The sequence below is a fragment of the Podarcis raffonei genome, chromosome 13 (assembly GCF_027172205.1).
Source record: "Podarcis raffonei isolate rPodRaf1 chromosome 13, rPodRaf1.pri, whole genome shotgun sequence".
NCBI lineage: Eukaryota > Metazoa > Chordata > Lepidosauria > Squamata > Lacertidae > Podarcis > Podarcis raffonei.
In genome coordinates, this window is record NC_070614.1 from 48,247,241 (window position 1) to 48,266,458 (window position 19,218).

Consider the following 19,218-nt stretch of genomic DNA (forward strand, 5'->3'; position numbering starts at 1 on the left):
TTGATTTTTATTTTGCCTCATGTTTTGTGCAAAGCAGCTATGAGGTGCCCTGGGACTGATATATTTCCTGTTCCACATGAGTGGTACCAGTCAGGTGGTCTCATCATCGGTGGGATAGCTTCTCAGTTCCATTATTCCATCATGGAAGAAGGCTTCATGGAAAACCCTTCACAGAATCTGTTTAATCATGATCCACAGTAAGAGTTTCTCTCCCTTTTCATTTTTGCGATTAATCCTTCCAGTATTATTATTATTATTATTTTAGTATTGCGTATTCTCCTAAAGTTACTCGTAGTAAATAATGGCTTTGCTCTATGTGATAATGAGAATACTCTCTATTTTGAAAAGTAATGTGGAGAAAGGGAGGGAGACTTTGTATGCCTAGTTTTAACTCTACCAACAAAGACAAGCAAGAGGGGGATGGAAGGGTTACTGCTGTGCATGTTCTTGGGGCACCTAATCTGAAAGTGTGTAATCTTCCTAGAACAAATGCCATGAACCAGACACCGTTTGAGTCTGCATTGTGAGATATTGACCTCATGGTTTGAGAATTCCTTTGTGAGATATCAACATGTTTCAATATATTTCATTCATCTATGAAGCGACACCTGGCACTGGCTCATAAGTGAAATAGAGAAATCTAGTAATTTTAACAAAATTCAGTGTGTGTTGTGAGTCTGTTAAACTGATTGTAGCAGCAGCAAGTTGATGGGAAATTAATTCCTTTCCCAAGCCACAGGTGATAAAAAAAGGTATGAGCTTTGCTGTAGTTAGCATGAGGTATAAATAATAAACCTTCCACTACAAAAGTTCTAAGAGCATGCTACTTGCACTTATTTGCATGCACTAATATGGATGTTTCCTTCATTCTAATACTCAAAATTCCAATTTTTGGTTGGAATTAAAATACTTCAATAACATGAATTTGTATTCCAAAATTTTTGTCTTCTCCATCTTCCTTGAACTGCAAATGAAAGCTTGAAAAATAACTGAAACCTGTGGAGATTTTGTGGCTTAACAACACAGCCATTAAATTAATGAACTATAGAGCAATAAATTCTATATGCATTTCTGACCATGGTATAGCGATAGAGAAGTGAATATAAGTCTAGAGGAGTTAGTTTATTATTCTATGTAGTTTAGAATTGAATGTATTTGATAATGGTGATGGAAAGCTGAAGAACCTTAAAACTTTGATTAAGAGAAAACATTCCATTTATTTTTTTCTATGTCTGTCTTACATAGCAATGTAATAGGTATCTTCGGGTATATTAAAAGTGAATGATTGTGCCTAAACGAAGACTGCAATCTAATACAAAATACTGGGAAGTTATTCCCATTGAAGTCACCTTCATGGCCAGTTTGAGTACAAAGAAAAAGAGGTGGACATTGTAGTCTTTTTTGGGGAGGTAAGAGATATTAAAGGTCAAAAAAAGCTAACTAAAAGATGGTCAAAGTAATATAGAAATGAAATGGTGAGTGATGCATTTTATTTGGGCTGAAGAGTTTGATATTTATTATTTTAGAAAAAGGAAAAAAGTTAACAAGGCTATACGTCAATATGTATCAGTTAGAGATAGAAATGGCAATTTGTTTCATCTACTTCCTGCATCGTAGAATTCTTCTCTGAAATTTTAAACTAACCTCATTTGCGGCATGATGACAAAATTCTACCAGCACATCCTTGCCTTGGCATTTGCGGTAAAAGAGATAAATGAGAATCCCAACCTCTTGCCCAATGTCACACTGGGCTTCCACATCTACGACAGCTATTACAATGCAAGGATTACATATCGTAACACTCTGGACCTGCTCTTTGAAATGCGTAGATTTGCTCCCAACTACAAATGTGACTCGCAGAGAAACCTCATAGCCATAATTGGAGGACTTAGCTCTGATACCTCCTTCGATATGGCTGATACCTTAAGCCTCTACAAAATTCCACAGGTAGGTTTTATGAGTAGGGACATGCATATTTGTCCCAAAAATCACACTCATCTCTTCCCATTCTGAAAGTGGTCTTAATATTCTGGAAGTGAATATGACTTATGCTGAAGCATTACCAGCTAGAATGTCTATCTACGTAGATTACTCCTTACCCGTAGAAATTGCTACACCAATGAAAGTCTGAGACAAGCAGGCAGCAGGCAGCACCTTGGACACTTCCAACACCAACACCCTGCACCACCCATCAACAGCAAGAGAAGTTGTCTCTGCAAGGAGCCAGGACCACCTGAAGACTTAGAAAGCTGAGCATAGACTTTGCCTCCTTGGAGAGCCTTGGCAACTGATTAAAGGGTCCTAATTTATTTTGCACTATTGGACATCTGCATGGTGATAGTTCTCCTGCCACGAAAATAGTACATTTTAAGGCAAGTCTACTGCCATGCACTCTATTGTCCCATTCATATATCTTGACAAATCAATCTCCTTTGAAGGGTCCCCAGAGAGCCTACTTGCAAGGAGCGCATGATTTCCTACCACTCATGTACCCTGGCATCCACACAACACCCCCCAAAAACACACACACAACACCTTAAACATGCACCCCACAGCTCTTCAATACTTAAGTATCACCACAACTCTAGAAAATGGAAGCATCCTGAAACTGGAAGCATCCATCAATTTAACTGACTGGAAAACCACCAAATGTGTCAACAAACATTTGTTGAATGAACAGCCAAATGTTAAAAGTAATAGTTTATACTTATCTTCTTTTCCCCTTGTTAGCTTGCATATGGCTCATTTCCGCAAGAGGAGAGTGATATAGATCACTTGCTTTCCTTTTACCGCATGGTGCCCAATGAAGCTCATCAATATATGGAGATTATCAGCTTGCTTCAGCATTTTGGATGGACATGGGTTGGACTCTTTGTTATGGATGATGAAGGAGGAGAAAAATTCTTGCAGGCCTTGGAGCCCATGCTTTACCAGCATGGGATCTGTTCAGCCTTCACACAAAGAATGGAAAAAGTAGCTCATTTTGATAAGTTGGATGAACTTTTTGACATACTCGAAAGTTATTATGTGTGTCTCACAAATGACAAAGCCAATGCATTCATTGTCTATGGAGATTCTCAGACATTGACCTGGCTGAAATTTCTTATATTTCTACGAGATCCTGCAAATAAGGAAATCACATCAATTAGAAAGGTGTGGATAATGACAACACAAATTGATTTGTATTATTGAATTATCAAAAGTCCTGGGATCTTGAGCTCTTTCAAGGTGCCATTTCCTTCACCATTCACTCAAAAGAGCTTCTCAAGTTCAATGAATTTCTTCAGATCATAAAACCTTACTGGAACCCAGCAGATGGTTTTCTCAAAGACTTCTGGGAGCAAGCATTTGACTGTACATTTCCAGATCTGCTCATGCAAGATACTGAGCCATGTACAGGGAAGGAAAAGTTGGAGTGTCTTCCTGGGCATCTGTTTGAAATGGGCATGACTGGCCACAGCTACAGTATCTACAATGCTGTCTTTGTTGTGGCTCATGCTTTGCATGCCATTTATTCATACAGATCAAAGCACAGAGCAATGGTGGGAGGCAAAAGCTTTGAACTTCAAGATCTGCAGCCTTGGCAGGTAACATGTTGCAATCAAAATATTATTTCAGTGAGCCAATTACTCCAAGGTCAGACATCAAGAGATAACAATTTATCCTATATATTTGTATACAGAATATATCTATCTATTGCTTTGTTATAACTTTTCCATATGCTATATGAAAATAGCTCATTGTTGATACTTGGTCTTCATTATATATAAATTACTTCTTTTTCCTTTTTCTCTTTGAATCAGCTCCACTATTTTCTGCAAGGCATTTTATTTAACAACTCAGCAGGAGAAACAATGTCCTTTAATGAAAAAAGGGAACTGAGAGGTGGATTTGACATCACAAACATGATCACATTCCCTAACAAGTCCTTCCTTCAGGTGAAAGTTGGATGTGTTGATCCTGATGCTCTTGAAGGAAAAACATTCATTTTTCATGAAGATATGATTGTGTGGCACAGAGGTTTTAATCAGGTCTGAATTCTAGGATTCCTTCTGGTCCCCACTGTTCTTATGATGTGTTCTTTCGGTGTCGGAAATTCTGTTGCCAAGGAAAAATGTGGCTGCCAAGCACATCGAAAATTGATTCTACTTAGAAATGCCAATGAAGAATCCCCAGTACATTTTTTGTATAGCTATATCTTCAATATACATAAAGCAAAGCCTTGGAGTATATAAATGAAATACTACATAGGAGCCCATTCGGTAATCTCTTTTTTTATTGTATGGAGACAATAACTCGGTAATAGAAAACATATTGCTGGGTAAAGTCCCAGGTTCAATCCATTGCATCTCCAGGCAGGGTTAAAAATGAAATCCTGGTTTGTTGTTTGGACCAAGAACCATACTTGGCACAAGACAGCTGTCTCAACAATGAACCCTCAAATTTGGGACTCCCTGCTAACCTATGCCAAAGTTTTTCAATTGTTTTGCAGCATTTTGCAGAACAAACTGCATTTGGGAGAGGCCTCAAACCGTCTGGCTGACCTGCCAAACTTGGGGCCCTACCAGTCACCCCAATCCACTAATGAAAAACCTTGGCACAGGTTTGGAGTGAATTGATCAATATTGGATTTGGGGTGACCAGAATAGCACCATGTTGGGGAAGTCAGACACTATTTGGGGGAACCTCAGAATGTGGGTTTTTTCCCTGCAAAAAGTTTTCAATAGGTTAGGAGGGGATCCCAAATAATGGGATTCATAGTTAACACAGCTGCATAATGCAGCTCTTTCATGCAGTGGTACCTCGGGTTACAGACACTTTAGGTTACAGACTCCGCTCAACCAGAAATATTACCTCGGGTTAAGAACTTTGCTTCAGGATGAGAACAGAAATCGTGCAGCACCGGCAGCAGGAGGCCCCATTAGCTATAGTGGTGCTTCAGGGTAAGAACAGTTTCAGGTTAAGAACAGATCTCCAGAACGAATTAAGTTCTTAACCCGAGGTACCACTGTATTAAACTTATTTTGCTGAGTGGTGAACTTCATTTATAGAAGTCAAATAAAGAACCAGTTTCTTTGCTCTCCTAAACTGCTTTTCTGCTATGGATAGGTGATTCCCATTTCTCTGTGTAATGACCACTGCCAACCAGGCAATCAGAAGAAAAAGAAAGAAGGGGGAAAGTTTTGCTGCTATGGCTGTGCTCCATGTTCAGAAGGGGAAATTTCAAACCAGGATGGTAAGTTATGTAGCACTCATATTTTTCATCCTACAGGGACAATGGCAAGGCTAGACATTTGAGGGGGATATTTTAGAGCAAAAAGGAACATGAGAGAAAAAATGGATAAAATTGTTCAATGGATGGGGAGAGTAGGATAAAAATGACACTAGATCTCAGGGATATCAAAGGAAATTGAGTGTTGGATAATTTAGAACAGGCATAAGAAAATTAAGCTCTTCAACAAGTACATGATTGCTGGTAAGCTGTGGAATTTGTTCCCTCAAGAGGCAGTTATGGGCATAAATTTTGAAGGCCTCAAAGGAAGATTAGACAAACTCATGTAGAATATCAATGGCTATGATCTCTGATGGCTTTCCTGTGCCTCCATGGACAGAAGCTGAATTCTTCCAAATATGAGTTGCTGGGAACTGCAGGGGTTTGGGGGAGACTTCTGTTTCACCCAGGTCCTGCTTGCAGGCTTCCCATAGGTATCTGGTTGGCCACTGTGAAATCAGGAAGCTGGATGAGACGAGTCATTGGCCTGATCCAGCAGGCTCTGATGTTCTTATCCAAAAGAGGAAATAAATAAGAAGGCAAAATACTGTTGAAATGTAAGAAGGGAATCAGTATAATGACTTTCACAATTGTTTAGTCGTTTAGTCATGTCCGACTCTTCGTGACCCCATGGACCAGAGCACGCCAGGCACCTCTGTCCTCCACTACCTCCCGCAGTTTGGTCAAACTCATGCTGGTAACCTCGAAAACACTATCCAACCATCTCGTCCTCTGTCGCCCCCTTCTCCTTGTGCTCTCCATCTTTCCCAGCATCAGTGTCTTCTCCAGGGAGTCTTCTCTTCTCATGAGGTGGCCAAAGTACTGGAGCCTCAGCTTCACGATCTGTCCTTCCAGTGAGCACTCAGGGCTGATTTCATTAAAAATGGATGCGTTTGATCTTCTTGCAGTCCATGGGACTCTCAAGAGTCTTCTCCAGCACCATAATTCAAAAGCATCAATTCTTCGGCGATCAGCCTTCTTTATGGTCCAGCTCTCACTTCCATACATCACTACTGGGAAAACCATGGCTTTAACTATACGGACCTTTGTTGGCAAGGTGACGTCTTTACTTCTCAAGATGCTGTCTAGGCCTGTCATTGCCCTTCTCCCAAGAAGCAGGCGTCTTTTAATTTCGTGGCTGCTGTCACCATCTGCAGTGATCATGGAGCCCAAGAAAGTAAAATCTCTCACTGCCTCCATTTCTTCCCCTTCTATTTGCCAGGAGGTGATGGGACCAGTGGCCATGATCTTCGTTTTTTTGATGTTGAGCCTCAGACCATATTTTGCGCTCTCCTCTTTCACCCTCATTAAAAGGTTCTTTAATTCCTCCTCACTTTCTGCCATCAAGGTTGTGTCATCTGCATATCTGAGGTTGTTGATATTTCTTCCGGCAATCTTAATTCCAGTTTGGGATTCATCCAGCCCAGCCTTTCGCATGATGTATTCTGCATATAAATTAAATAAGCAGGGAGATAAAATACAGCCTTGTCGTACTCCTTTCCCAATTTTGAACCAATCAGTTGTTCCATATCCAGTTCTAACTATAGCTTCTTGTCCCACATAGAGATTTCTCAGGAGACAGATGAGGTGATCAGGCACTCCCATTTCTTTAAGAACTTGCCATAGTTTGCTGTGGTCGACACAGTCAAAGGCTTTTGCATAGTCAATGAAGCAGAAGTAGATGTCTTTCTGGAACTCTCTAGCTTTCTCCATAATCCAGCGCATGTTTGCAATTTGGTCTCTGGTTCCTCTGCCTCTTCTAAATCCAGCTTGCACTTCTGGGAGTTCTCGATCCACATACTGTTTGAGCCTTCCTTGTAGAATTTTAAGCATAACCTTGCTAGCGTGTGAAATGAGTGCAATTGTGCGGTAGTTGGAGCATTCTTTGGCACTGCCCTTCTTTGGGATTGGGAAGTAGACTGATCTTCTCCAATCTTCTGGCCACTGCTGAGTTTTCCAAATTTGCTGGCATATTGAGTGTAGCACCTTAAGAGCATCATCTTTTAAAATTTTAAATAGTTCAGCTGGAATACCATCACTTCCACTGGCCTTGTTATTTGCAGTGCTTTCTAAGGCCCATTTGACTTCACTTTCCAGGATGTCTGGCTCAAGGTCAGCAACCACACTACCTGGGGTGTACGAGACATCCATATCTTTCTGGTATAATTCCTCTGTGTATTCTTGCCACCTCTTCTTGATGTCTTCTGCTTCTGTTAGGTCCTTACCACTTTTGTCCTTTATTATGGTAATCTTTGTACGAAATGTTCCTTTCATATCTCCAATTTTCTTGAACAGATCTCTGGTTCTTCCCATTCTGTTGTTTTCCTCTATTTGTTTGCATTGCTCGTTTAAGAAGGCCTTCTTGTCTCTCCTTGCTATTCTTTGGAAATCTGCATTCAATTTCCTGTATCTTTCACTATCTCCCTCGCATTTTGCTTGCCTTCTCTCCTCCGCTATTTGTAAGGCCTCGTTGGACAGCCACTTTGCTTTCTTGCATTTCCTTTTCATTGGGATGGTTTTCGTTGCTGCCTCTTGTACAATGTTACGAGCCTCCATCCATAGTTCTTCAGGCACTCTGTCCACCAAATCTAAATCCTTAAACCTGTTCGTCACTTCCACTGTGTATTCATAAGGGATTTGACTTAGATTGTATCTTACCAGCCCAGTGGTTTTTCCTACTTTCTTCAGTTTAAGCTTGAATTTTGCTATAAGAAGCTGATGATCTGAGCCACAGTCAGCTCCAGGTCTTGTTTTTGCTGACTGTATAGAGCTTCTCCATCTTTGGCTGCAGAGAATATAATCAATCTGATTTCGATGTTGCCCATCTGGTGATGTCCATGTGTAGAGTCGTCTTTTGTGTTGTTGGAAAAGCGTGTTTGTGATGACCAGCTTGTTCTCTTGACAGAACTCTATTAGCCTTTGCCCTGCTTCGTTTTGATCTCCAAGGCCAAACTTGCCAGTTGTTCCTTTTATCTCTTGCCTCCCTACTTTAGCATTCCAATCCCCTATAATGAGAAGAACATCCTTCTTTGGTGTCACTTCTATAAGGTGTTGTAAGTCTTCATAGAATTGGTCAATTTCAGTTTCTTCAGCACCAGTAGTTGGTGCATAAACTTGGATTACTGTGATGTTAAAAGGTCTGCCTTGGATTCGTATCGAGATCATTCTATCATTTTTGAGATTGCATCCCAGTACAGCTTTCGCCACTCTTTTGTTGACTATGAGGGCCACTCCATTTCTTTTACGGGTTTCTTGCCCACAGTAGTAGATGTGATGGTCATCCGAACTGAATTCGCCCATTCCCGTCCATTTTAGTTCACTGATGCCCAGGATGTCAATATTTATTCTTGCCATCTCATTTTTGACCACCTCCACCTTACCTAGGTTCATGGTTCTTACATTCCAGGTTCCTATGCAATATTTTTCTTTACAGCATTGGACTTTCCTTTCACTTCCAGGCATATCCGCAACGGAGCGTCCTTTCGGCTTTGGCCCAGCCGCTTCATCAGCTCTGGATCTACTTGTACTTGCCCTCCGCTCTTCCCCAGTAGCATGTTGGACGCCTTCCGACCTGAGGGGCTCATCTTCCAGCGTCATAACTTTTATATGCCTGTTGTCTTTGTCCATGGAGTTTTCTTGGCAAGGATACTGGAGTGGCTTGCCGGTTCCTCCTCCAGGTGGATCACGTTTGGTCAAAACTCTCCACTATGACCTGTTCATCTTGTGTGCCCTGCTCGGCGTAGTTCATAGCTTCTCTGAGTTCTTCAAGCCCCTTCGCCACGGCAAGGCTTTCACAATAGGTAAGATCAAAGTGTTTATACCTGAACATTAAAACACATGGAACCAATAGGTTTAATTTTATGTCAGTGAAGCAGTCACATAGAAGACAAAGTACTGCTCAACCAGTATTGAAATTTGACCTTGTTTATTTTTCAGATATAAATGACTGCTTCAGATGCCCAAAAGCTCAGTATCCGAATAAGAACAAAACTGCCTGCACTGAGAAAATGATGAGCTTCCTTTCTTATAAAGAACCTTTAGGGATTAGTTTAGCATCAGTTGCCCTTTCATTCTTCCTCATCACAGCTTTGGTGCTAGGAATAGTCATTAAGTACAGAGATACTCCCATAGTCAAGGCCAACAATCGGGACCTCACCTACTCTCTCCTTGTCTCTCTCCTGCTCTGCTTCCTCTCTTCATTGTTATTTCTGGGTGAACCTAGCACAGTCTCCTGCCTCCTCCGGCAAACAACTTTTGGCATCATCTTCTCTGTAGCTGTTTCTTGTGTGTTGGCCAAAACTGTCACTGTAGTTCTAGCTTTCATGGCCACCAAGCCAGGGTCCAGCATAAGGAAGTGGGTAGGGAAAAGACTGGCCTACTCAGTTGTGCTTCCCTGTTCTTTTATTCAATCAACTATCTGTACTGTACTGTACTGTACAATAGTATAATTTGCCTCTTCTTGATGACACATCTGTTTTTGCCACAAATTTATTCTGTAGATAGATAGGAGCTGCCCAGTCATGTGACAAAACTGGAGTTGGACTTTTATTTCAAGATTTTCTGCTTTGAGTCACAAAACTAAATGGATTCACTTTGACTTTCCTGCTGGTGTTCACTTAAAATGGAAGACTTCAAGCTAATTGCCACTTTTTGTGCCACAAAGGGGCAAAGGCAGCACGTAGACAGATGTGAAAATAAACACAGAACTCAGCATGATGCAAAAAACCAAACCAAAACACCTCATTGGAACTAAAACTTTTCAAAAGTTATTAAGTCATTGTACAATTATCCAAATCACTATAATTTCTCCACCTTGTCAGAACACCAGAGGCATAAGTAAACTGTCAATAAACATCCATGAAAGGGATTATAATAATGAACCTCTGTACCATGAGGAAATAGGAGTAGTATCAAAGGCAGCCATGGCTCCCAGTTTTCCTCCTCTCCTTTTGTATTTTTGTCAGATTATTGGTCTGTCTTGAAATCTGAGTGTTGGAAATCTCACCTAGCATCCAAAGTATGTGTTTTTACTGCTTTGATTTTAAAATAAGGTGTGCCAATCTCTCTTGTTGTGCTCTATTGACAGAACCAGGTATCATGCAATCAAGTTTGCTTAAGTCATTTTGCAGGTACTGATAGGCAAAGAGCATCCAAGATTACTGAGAAGCTTGTCTACTAGGATGCTGTGGTCATTCACTTTGCTTTTTCTGCTGCCTCCTATTGTGTGCAAAGAAGCTATGAGGTGCCCTGAGACTGATGCATTTCATGTTCCACATGAGTGGTACCAGTCAGGTGGCTTCATCATCGGTGGGATTGCTTCTCAAATCTATTATATCTTCTCTGAAGATTTATTCAAGGACAACCCATCACATAATCTTTTTGATGATGATCCACAGTAAGAGACTCTCCCTCCCCTTTCATTTTTGGGATTAATTCTTCCAGTATTTTTTTTTTAGTATTGTGTATTCTACTAAACTGACTAGCAATAAATAATGGCTTTGCTCTTTGTAATAATAATACTTTCTATTTTGAAAAGCAATGTGGAGAAAGGGAGGGAGACTTTGTATGCCTTGTTTTAATTCCACCAACAAGGACCAACAAGAGGGGGTTGGAAGGGTTACTGCTGTGCATGTTCTTGTGGGACATAATCTGAAAGTGTCTAATCGTCCTAGAACAAATGCCATGAATCAGACACTGTTTTGAGTCTCCTTTGTGAAATATTGACCTCATGGTTTGAGAATTGCTTTGTGACATATAAACCTGGTTCAATATATTTCATTCATCTGTGAAGTGACACCTGGCACTGGCTGATAAGTGAAATAGAGAAATCTAGAAATTTTAACAAAATGTAGTGTGTGTTGGGAGTCTGTTAAACTGATTGTAGGAGAAGTAAGTTGATGGGAGATTAATTCCTTTCCCAAGGCATGGGTGATAAAAAGAAGATATGAACTTTGCTGTAGATAGCATGAGGTTTAATAATAAACCATTAAAAAAAAGCTCTTGGAGCATGCTACTTGCAATTATTTGAATGCACTAATACAGATGTTTCCTTCATTCCAATACTCAAAATTCCCATTTTTTGTTTGAATTAAGATGCTTCAATGACATAAACTTGTATTCAAAAACTTTTCTCTTTTTATCTTCCTTGAACTGCAAATGCAAGCTGCAAAAATCATTGAACCCTGTGGAATATGCTGTGTATGCATTTCTGACCATGGTATAGTGATAGAGAAGTGAAGATAAGTCTAAAGGAGTTAGTTTATTCTTCTATGAAGTTTAGAAATGAATATATTTGATAGTGTTGATGGAAAGCTGAAGAACCTTCAAATTGTGATTAAAAGAAAACATTTCACCCCATTTTTCTATGCCTGTCTTACACAGCAATCTAAGAGGTGACTTCTGGTATATTAGAAATGCATGATTGCACCTAAAACAAGTCTCCAATCTTATACAAAAATACTTGGAAGTTATTCGCATTGAACACATTTCACTTGCATTTGAGTAGAAATGTATAGGATCACACTGGGGTAGGTTGGATCTGATTAGTTCTTTTTAAAAAACCAATGTTGCTTTTAAAGTAATCACTAGCTTCTCTCAGTTTAGCTTGTTTATTTAACTGAAAACTATTTTTAAAGCAAATGCATACTGTAATCCAATAAATGAATACCAGAAACTGCCTTGTATAAGGATGGTAGTAACTGTAACTAATTCAATGAAATATTGTTGAATTCCTGGGTTAGATGAATAGAATAGTCTCCTTCATGGCCAGTTTGAGTATAAAGGGAAAGATGTAGACATTGTTGTAGTCTTTTTTTTGGGGGGGGAGAATATTAAAAATCAAAGAAGTACTAACTAAAAGATGGTCAAAGTAATATAGAAGTGGCATGATGGTAATTCATTTTATTTAGGCTGAAGAGTTTGATATTTGTTATTTTAGAGCCACCATAAAAGATAACAATGTTTAGTTCAATATGTATCAGTTTGAGACAGACAAAGCAATTTGTTTTGTCTGCTTGCTGCATTGTAGAATTTTCCTCTGAAATTTCAAACTAACCTCATTTGCAGCATGATAACAAAATTCTACCAGCACATCCTGGCCTTGGCATTTGCTGTAAAAGTGATAAATGAGAATCCCAACCTCTTGCCCAATGTCACACTGGGCTTCCACATCTATGACAGCTATAATGATGCAAGGATGACCTATCGTAACACCATGGACCTGCTCTTTAAAATGCATAGATTTGCTCCCAACTACAAATGTGACTTGCAGAGAAACCTCATAGCCATCATTGGAGGACTTAGCTCTGATACCTCCTTCCATATGGCTGACACCTTAAGCCTCTACAAGATTCCACAGGTAGGTTTTATGAGTAGGGACATGAATTTTTGTTCCACAAATCACACACTTCTCTTACCATTCTGAAAGTGGTCCTAATATTGAGACGGTGAATATGACGGATGCTGAAGCATTACAAGCTGAAATGTCTATCAGAAACATAGATTACTCCTTACCAGTAGAAATTTCTACACCAGTGAAAGTCTGAGTCAAGCAGGCAGCAGGCAGCACCTTGGACACTTCCAACACCAACACCCTATGGCACACATCAACTGCAAGAGAAGTTGTCTCTGCAAGGAGCCAGGACCACCTGAAGATTTAGAAAGCTGAGTATAGACTTTGCCACTTTGGAGAGCCTGGATAACTGATTAAAGGTCCTAATTTATTTTGCACTATTGGGCATCTGCAGGGCTAGAGAGTTTCTGTATGTTGCTCATCGTCTTGACTCAGATGTCTATAGGGAGATGTATCCTCCAGCCAATGTAGCTCTGAATTAGATAGTGGTAGTTCCCCTGCCATGAAAATAGTCCATTTTAAGACAGGTCTTCTGTCTTGCACTCTATTGTCCCATTGATAGGTCGTGACAACTCATTCTCCTCTTCTTTGAAGAGACCCCAGCGATTCTGCCTGGATGTAGTTCAAGATCCCACCATGCATGTACCCTGGCATCCACAACAACACATCCACCACAAACACACACACACACAGCACCTTGAACATGCAAACCACAGTTCTTCAATACTTCAGTATCACCCCAGCTCAAATTAAATTTCAACTGGAAGCATCTTTCAACTCAAATGTCTGAAACACTAGTAATTGTTTCAACAAACATTTGTTGAGTAAACAGCCACATGCTAAAGGTAATTCTTTATATTTATCTTTATAATTTCTGTGCCCCCCCATTAGCTTGCATATGGCTCATTTCCACAAAAGGAGAGTGATATAGATCACTTCCTTTCCTTTTACCGCATGGTGCCCAATGAAGCCCATCAGTATATGGCGATAATCAACTTGCTTCAGCATTTTGGATGGACATGGGTTGGACTCTTTGTCACGGATGATGATGGAGGAGAAAATTTCTTGCAGGCCCTGGAGCCTCTGTTTTACCAGCATGGGATCTGTTCAGCCTTCACAAAAAGAATGCAGAAAACATATCATTTCGAAATGATGCATGATGTTTTTGACATATTCAAAAGTTATTATGTGGGTCTCACAAATGATAAAGCCAATGCATTCATCGTCTATGGAGATTCTCTGTCACTGAGCTGGCTAAGATTTCTTATATTTCTACGAGATCCTGAAAATAAGGAAAGCTCAACATTTAGAAAGGTGTGGATCATGACAACACAAATTGATTTCATACTATTGAGTTATCAAAAGTTTTTGGATCTTGAGCCTTTTGAAGGTGCCATTTCCTTTACCATTCACTCAAAAGACCTTCTCGAGTTCAATGAATTTCTTCAGATCATAAAACCTTACTGGAACACAGCAGATGGTTTTCTCAAGGTCTTCTGGGAGCAAGCATTTGACTGTACATTTCCAGATCTGATCATGCAAGTTAATGAAACCTGTACAGGGGAGGAGAAGTTAGAGTATCTTCCTGGGCACCTGTTTGAAATGGACATGACTAGCCACAGCTACAATATCTACAATGCTGTCTTTGTTGTGGCTCATGCTTTGCATGCTATTTATTCATACAGATCAAAGCACAGAGCACTGGGGGGAGAAAAAAAGCTTGAACTTCAAGATCTGCAGCCTTGGCAGGTAATCTGTTGCAAACAATATATTATTTCAGTCAGTCGATTTCTCCAAGGCCGGACGTCAAGAGATTTTGTTAGTGCCCCCTTTCCTGTACAGAATAGATCCATCTATTACTTTGTTATAACTTTTCCATATGCTATATGAGAATACAATGGTACCTCGGGTTAAGAACTTAATTCATTCCCGAGGTCCATTCTTAATCTGAAACTGTTCTTAACCTGAAGCACCACTTTAGCTAATGGGACCTCCCGCTGCTGCTGCACTGCTGCCACATGATTTCTGTTCTCATCCTGAAGCAAATTTCTTAACCCAAGGTACTATTTCTGGCTTAGAAGAGTGTGTAACCTGAAGCATCTGTAACCCGAGGTGCCACTGTATCTGATTCCTGATACTTGGTCTTCATTATGTATATGTTCCTTCTGTTCCCTTTTTCTTTTTGAATCAGCTCCACTATTTTCTGCAAGGCACTTTATTTAACAACTCAGCAGGAGAAGCAATGTCCTTTAATGAAAAAAGGGAACTGAGAGGTGGATTTGACATCACAAACATGATCACATTCCCAAACAAGTCCTTCCTTCAAATGAAAGTTGGACAAGTTGACCCTGATGCTCTTGAAGAAGAAGCATTCATCATTCATGAAGATTTGCTTGCATGGCACAGAGGATTTAATCAGGTCTGCATTCTAGGAATCCTTCAGGTCCCCACTGTTCTTATGATGTGTTCTTTGCGTGTCAGGAATTGCATTTTGTTTAAAACTGTGTTTTTTTTCCTATCTGATATGGCCAAGGAAAAATGTGGCTGCCTAGCACATTCAAAATTGGCATCACCTAGAAATGCCAAGAGAAAAAAAAACCAGTACATTTTTGTATAGCTATATTTTCCATATATGTGTATAAAGCAAAGCTTTGGAGTATATAAATGAAATTAATGCACAGGAGCCCATTTGGTAACTTCTTTTCCTCTTGCATTGAGACAATAACTCAGTAATAGAACACATACTGTTTGCAAAAGGTCTCAGGTTCAATACCTTGAATCTCCAGGCAGGGCTAAAAGGAATTCCTGCTGAGAGGTTTTTCAACTATTTTGCAGAATAAATTTAACATTTTGGAGAGCCCTCAAACTGTGTGGCTGACCTGCCAAACTTGGGGCCCTACCAGTCACCCCAATCCATGAATTCAGAAGTTTGGCACAGGTTTGGAGAGAATTGAACAATATTGGATTTGGGGGGAGCAGTATAGCACCATGGTGGGGAAGTCAGACACTGTAAAAAGGGGAGTTTGTGCTGCAAAATGATTGCAAAGTTTGTCATAGGTTTCAATGGGATTCCAAATAATGGGATCCATAGACAACAAAGTTGTGTAAGGCAGCTATTTATATTGAACCTTTTTCCCCCTGAGTGGTGAACTTCATTAATAGAAGACAACTAAACAATCAGTTTCTCTGATCTCCTAAAATACTTTTCTGCTATGGATAGGTGACTCCCCTTTCTCTGTGTAATGACCACTGCCACCCTGGGAATCAGAAGGGAAAAAAAGAAGGGGAAAAGTTTTGCTGCTACGGCTGTGCTCCATGTTCAGAAGGGGAAATTTCAAACCAGTATGGTAAGTTATGCAGCACTCATATTTTTCATCCTACAGGGACAATGGCAAGGCTAGATGGTAGCATTTGAGGGGGTTCTTTTACTGCAAAAGGAGTAAGGAGCAACATGATAAAAATAGGATAAATATAACATTAGAGTTTGGGGCATATGAGGAAATTGAGTGCTGGATGATTCAGAACAGGCAAAAGAAAATTAACTTCTTCATAAAGTACATGATTAAGCTATGGAATTTGTTACCTCAAGAGGCAGTGATGGGCACAAATTTTGAAGGCTTTAAAGAAGGATTCGACAAACTCATGGAGGATTAAGGCTATCCATGGCTATGACCTCTGGTGGCTTTGCTGTGCCTCCATCATCAGAGACTGAAGTCTTCAAATACCAGTTGCTGGAAAGTGTGGAGATTGGGGGAGACTTCTGTTTGACTCAGGTCCTGCTTGTAGGCTTCCCATAGGCATCTGGTTGGCCACTGTGAAATCAGGAAGCTGGATGAAATGGGTGACTGTCCTGATGTAGCAGGTGATTATGTTCTTATGTGAAAAAGAAAGGCAGTTAGAAGGATATCAACACAGATATCATCAACTTTGCACACTAATGATTTTAATAAGCCTAAAAATACACTGAACGTGAAGGCCTCTCCCTGCAAGGCCGTTTCAAATGTGCAGGCAGCTCCCTTACCAACTGGCCTAGGGGACGAGGTCCAGACTCAGCAGTCCTGCTAAAGAGGCCCCTCATGAGGCTGGAAGACCATCACCCTGCTATTGTTTTATTGTTTTATTGTTTTATTGATTTAATATGATGTAAACAACTTTGAGATTTTTATTAAAAATATAAAGCGGAATATAAATTTAAAAACCAAAAAACCAAAATAAAAAACACTCATATATGAACACTTAAAACACATGGAAGAAATAGGTTGAATTTCATGTGAGCAAAGAAGTAATATGGAAGGCAAAATATGCTTGAAACGTAATAACTGAATCAGTATAATAGCTTTCAGAATAAAGAGATCAAAACATTTATATCTGAAAACTAAAACACATGGATCCAATAGGTGTAATTTTATGTAAGTGAAGAAGACAAAAATTTGTTCAATCAGTATTGAAATTTGACCTTGTTTATTTTTCAGATATGACTAATTGCTTCAGATGCCCAAAAGCTCAGTATCCGACCAAGAACAAAACTGCCTGCATTGAGAAAACGATGACCTTCCTTTCTTATGAAGAACCTTTAGGGATCAGTTTGGCATCATTTGCCCTTTCTTTCTTCTTCATCACAGCTTTGGTGCTAGGAACATTCATTAAGTACAGAGACACTCCCATAGTTAAAGCCAACAACCGGGACCTCACCTACTCTCTCCTTGTCTCTCTCCTGCTCTGCTTCCTCTCTTCCTTGTTATTTCTGGGTGAACCTAGCACAGTCTCCTGCCTCCTCCGGCAACCAACGTTTGGCATCATCTTCTCAATGGCCATTTCTTGTGTGCTGGCCAAAACTATCACTGTAGTTCTAGCTTTCATGGCCACCAAGCCAGGGTCCAGCATGAGGAAGTGGGTAGGGAAAAGACTGGCCTACTCAGTTGTGCTTCCCTGTTCTCTTATTCAATCAACTATCTGTACTGTGTGGTTGATGACATCTCCCCCATTCCCTGATCTGGACATGCACTCTTTAGCAGAAGAAATCATTGTGCAATGTAATGAAGGGTCAGTCACCATGTTTTATTGTGTCCTGGGCTACATGGGCCTCTTGGCCATTGCCAGCTTCGTTGCTGCATTTGCAGCCCGCAAGTTACCTGACAGTTTTAATGAAGCCAAGTTCATTACCTTCAGCATGTTGCTCTTTTGCAGTGTTTGGCTGTCTTTTTTTCCAGCCTACCTGAGCACAAGTGGAAAGAGCATGGTGGCTGTGGAGATCTTCTCCATCTTGGCCTCCAGTGCTGGGTTATTGGGCTGCATCTTTGCCCCTAAATGCTACATCATTGTTCTGAGGCCTGAACTGAACAACAGGGATCAACTTATAAGAAGAAATAATTAAATAATAGTTTTGGTTTCACCTTATTCTGGAAAAAAAATATATGGAACATAAGGGTTTAAATTCTTTATTTTTTATTTTTCTGTCTATTATTACTAATATTTGTTTAAAATGATCTATCTGTCTTGGTGCATCATTTCCTTTTTTATATATATAAAATATTTATTAAAGTTTTACAAAAAGAAAAAAGAAACATACAAATAAAAAACAGTTCCATCTTTCCATTACATTCTTTCATTTACTTAATTCCCGGACCTCCTCTAACCTCCCTTTTTGTATTCCAGTTTAATTTGTCAGTTCAGCAAATCCTTCCCCTCTTTGCTTATCCTAATCTTTAATCCTAAAATAACGTAACATTAGATTTTTGCTTATTAATAGTCCATTTTTTCATACTCCTTATAGCATTATAGCTAAAAAAAACCACATAACTTTTAATCCAACATCATTCTAACATTCATTAATTTTACAATATTTCTGTAAATAGTCTTTAAATTTCTTCCAATCTTCTTCCACCGACTCTTCTCCCTGGTCTCGGATTCTGCCGGTCATTTCTGCCAATTCCATATAGTCCATCACCTTCATCTGCCATTCTTCCAGGGTGGGTAGGTCTTGTGTCTTCCAATACTTTGTGATAAGTATTCTTGCTGCTGTTGTGGCATACATAAAAAAAGTTCTGTCCTTCTTTGGCACCTGTTGGCCGACTATGCCCAGAAGAAAGGCCTCTGGTTTCTTCAAGAAGGTATATTTAAATACCTTTTTCAATTCATTATATTCAATTCAATTATATTCAATTCATTTCAATTCTCCCAGAAAACCTTAATCCTTGGGCACGTCCACCAAAGGTGAAAGAATGTACCTTTTGTTTCTTTACATTTCCAACATTTGTTATCAGGCAAATGATAAATTTTTGCCAGTTTGACTGGGGTCATGTACCACCTGTATATCATTTTCATAATATTCTCTCTTAAGGCATTGCATGCCATAAACTTCATACCTGTGGTCCATAACTGTTCCCAGTCAGCGAACATAATATTATGTCCAACATCTTGTGCCCACTTAATCATAGCAGATTTCACCGTTTCATCCTGAGTATTCCATTTCAACAGCAAGTTATACATCCTTGACAAAATCTTCGTTTTGGGCTCTAACAGTTCTGTTTCCAATTTTGATTTTTCCACCTGGAATCCAATTTTTTTGTCCTGATTATATGCCTCCATTATTTGG

The 19,218-nt window shown here is 39.7% G+C and overlaps 1 protein-coding gene across 1 annotated transcript; it reads left to right on the forward strand.

Moving 5' to 3' along the window:
• The first annotated feature begins 1,659 nt into the window (after positions 1-1,659).
• On the forward strand, positions 1,660-17,997 carry LOC128399205 (vomeronasal type-2 receptor 26-like). The gene is made up of 10 exons (XM_053360452.1): positions 1,660-1,947; positions 2,731-3,153; positions 3,804-4,031; positions 5,110-5,236; positions 9,209-9,383; positions 12,338-12,629; positions 13,515-14,372; positions 14,815-15,042; positions 15,844-15,970; positions 17,096-17,997. Exons 1-10 carry the CDS (start codon positions 1,660-1,662, stop codon positions 17,995-17,997), a joined length of 3,648 nt encoding a protein of 1,215 aa, XP_053216427.1.
• The last annotated feature ends 1,221 nt before the right edge of the window (positions 17,998-19,218 follow it).

Excerpts from the sequence above, each read along its gene's own strand:
- LOC128399205 (XM_053360452.1), top strand. The coding sequence starts at position 1,660 with ATGACAAAATTCTACCAGCACATCCTTGCCTTGGCATTTGCGGTAAAA. Across the intron at positions 1,948-2,730 it reads GCCTCTACAAAATTCCACAG|CTTGCATATGGCTCATTTCC; the intron begins GTAGGTTTTATG and ends TCCCCTTGTTAG. Across the intron at positions 14,373-14,814 it reads AAGATCTGCAGCCTTGGCAG|CTCCACTATTTTCTGCAAGG; the intron begins GTAATCTGTTGC and ends TTTTTGAATCAG.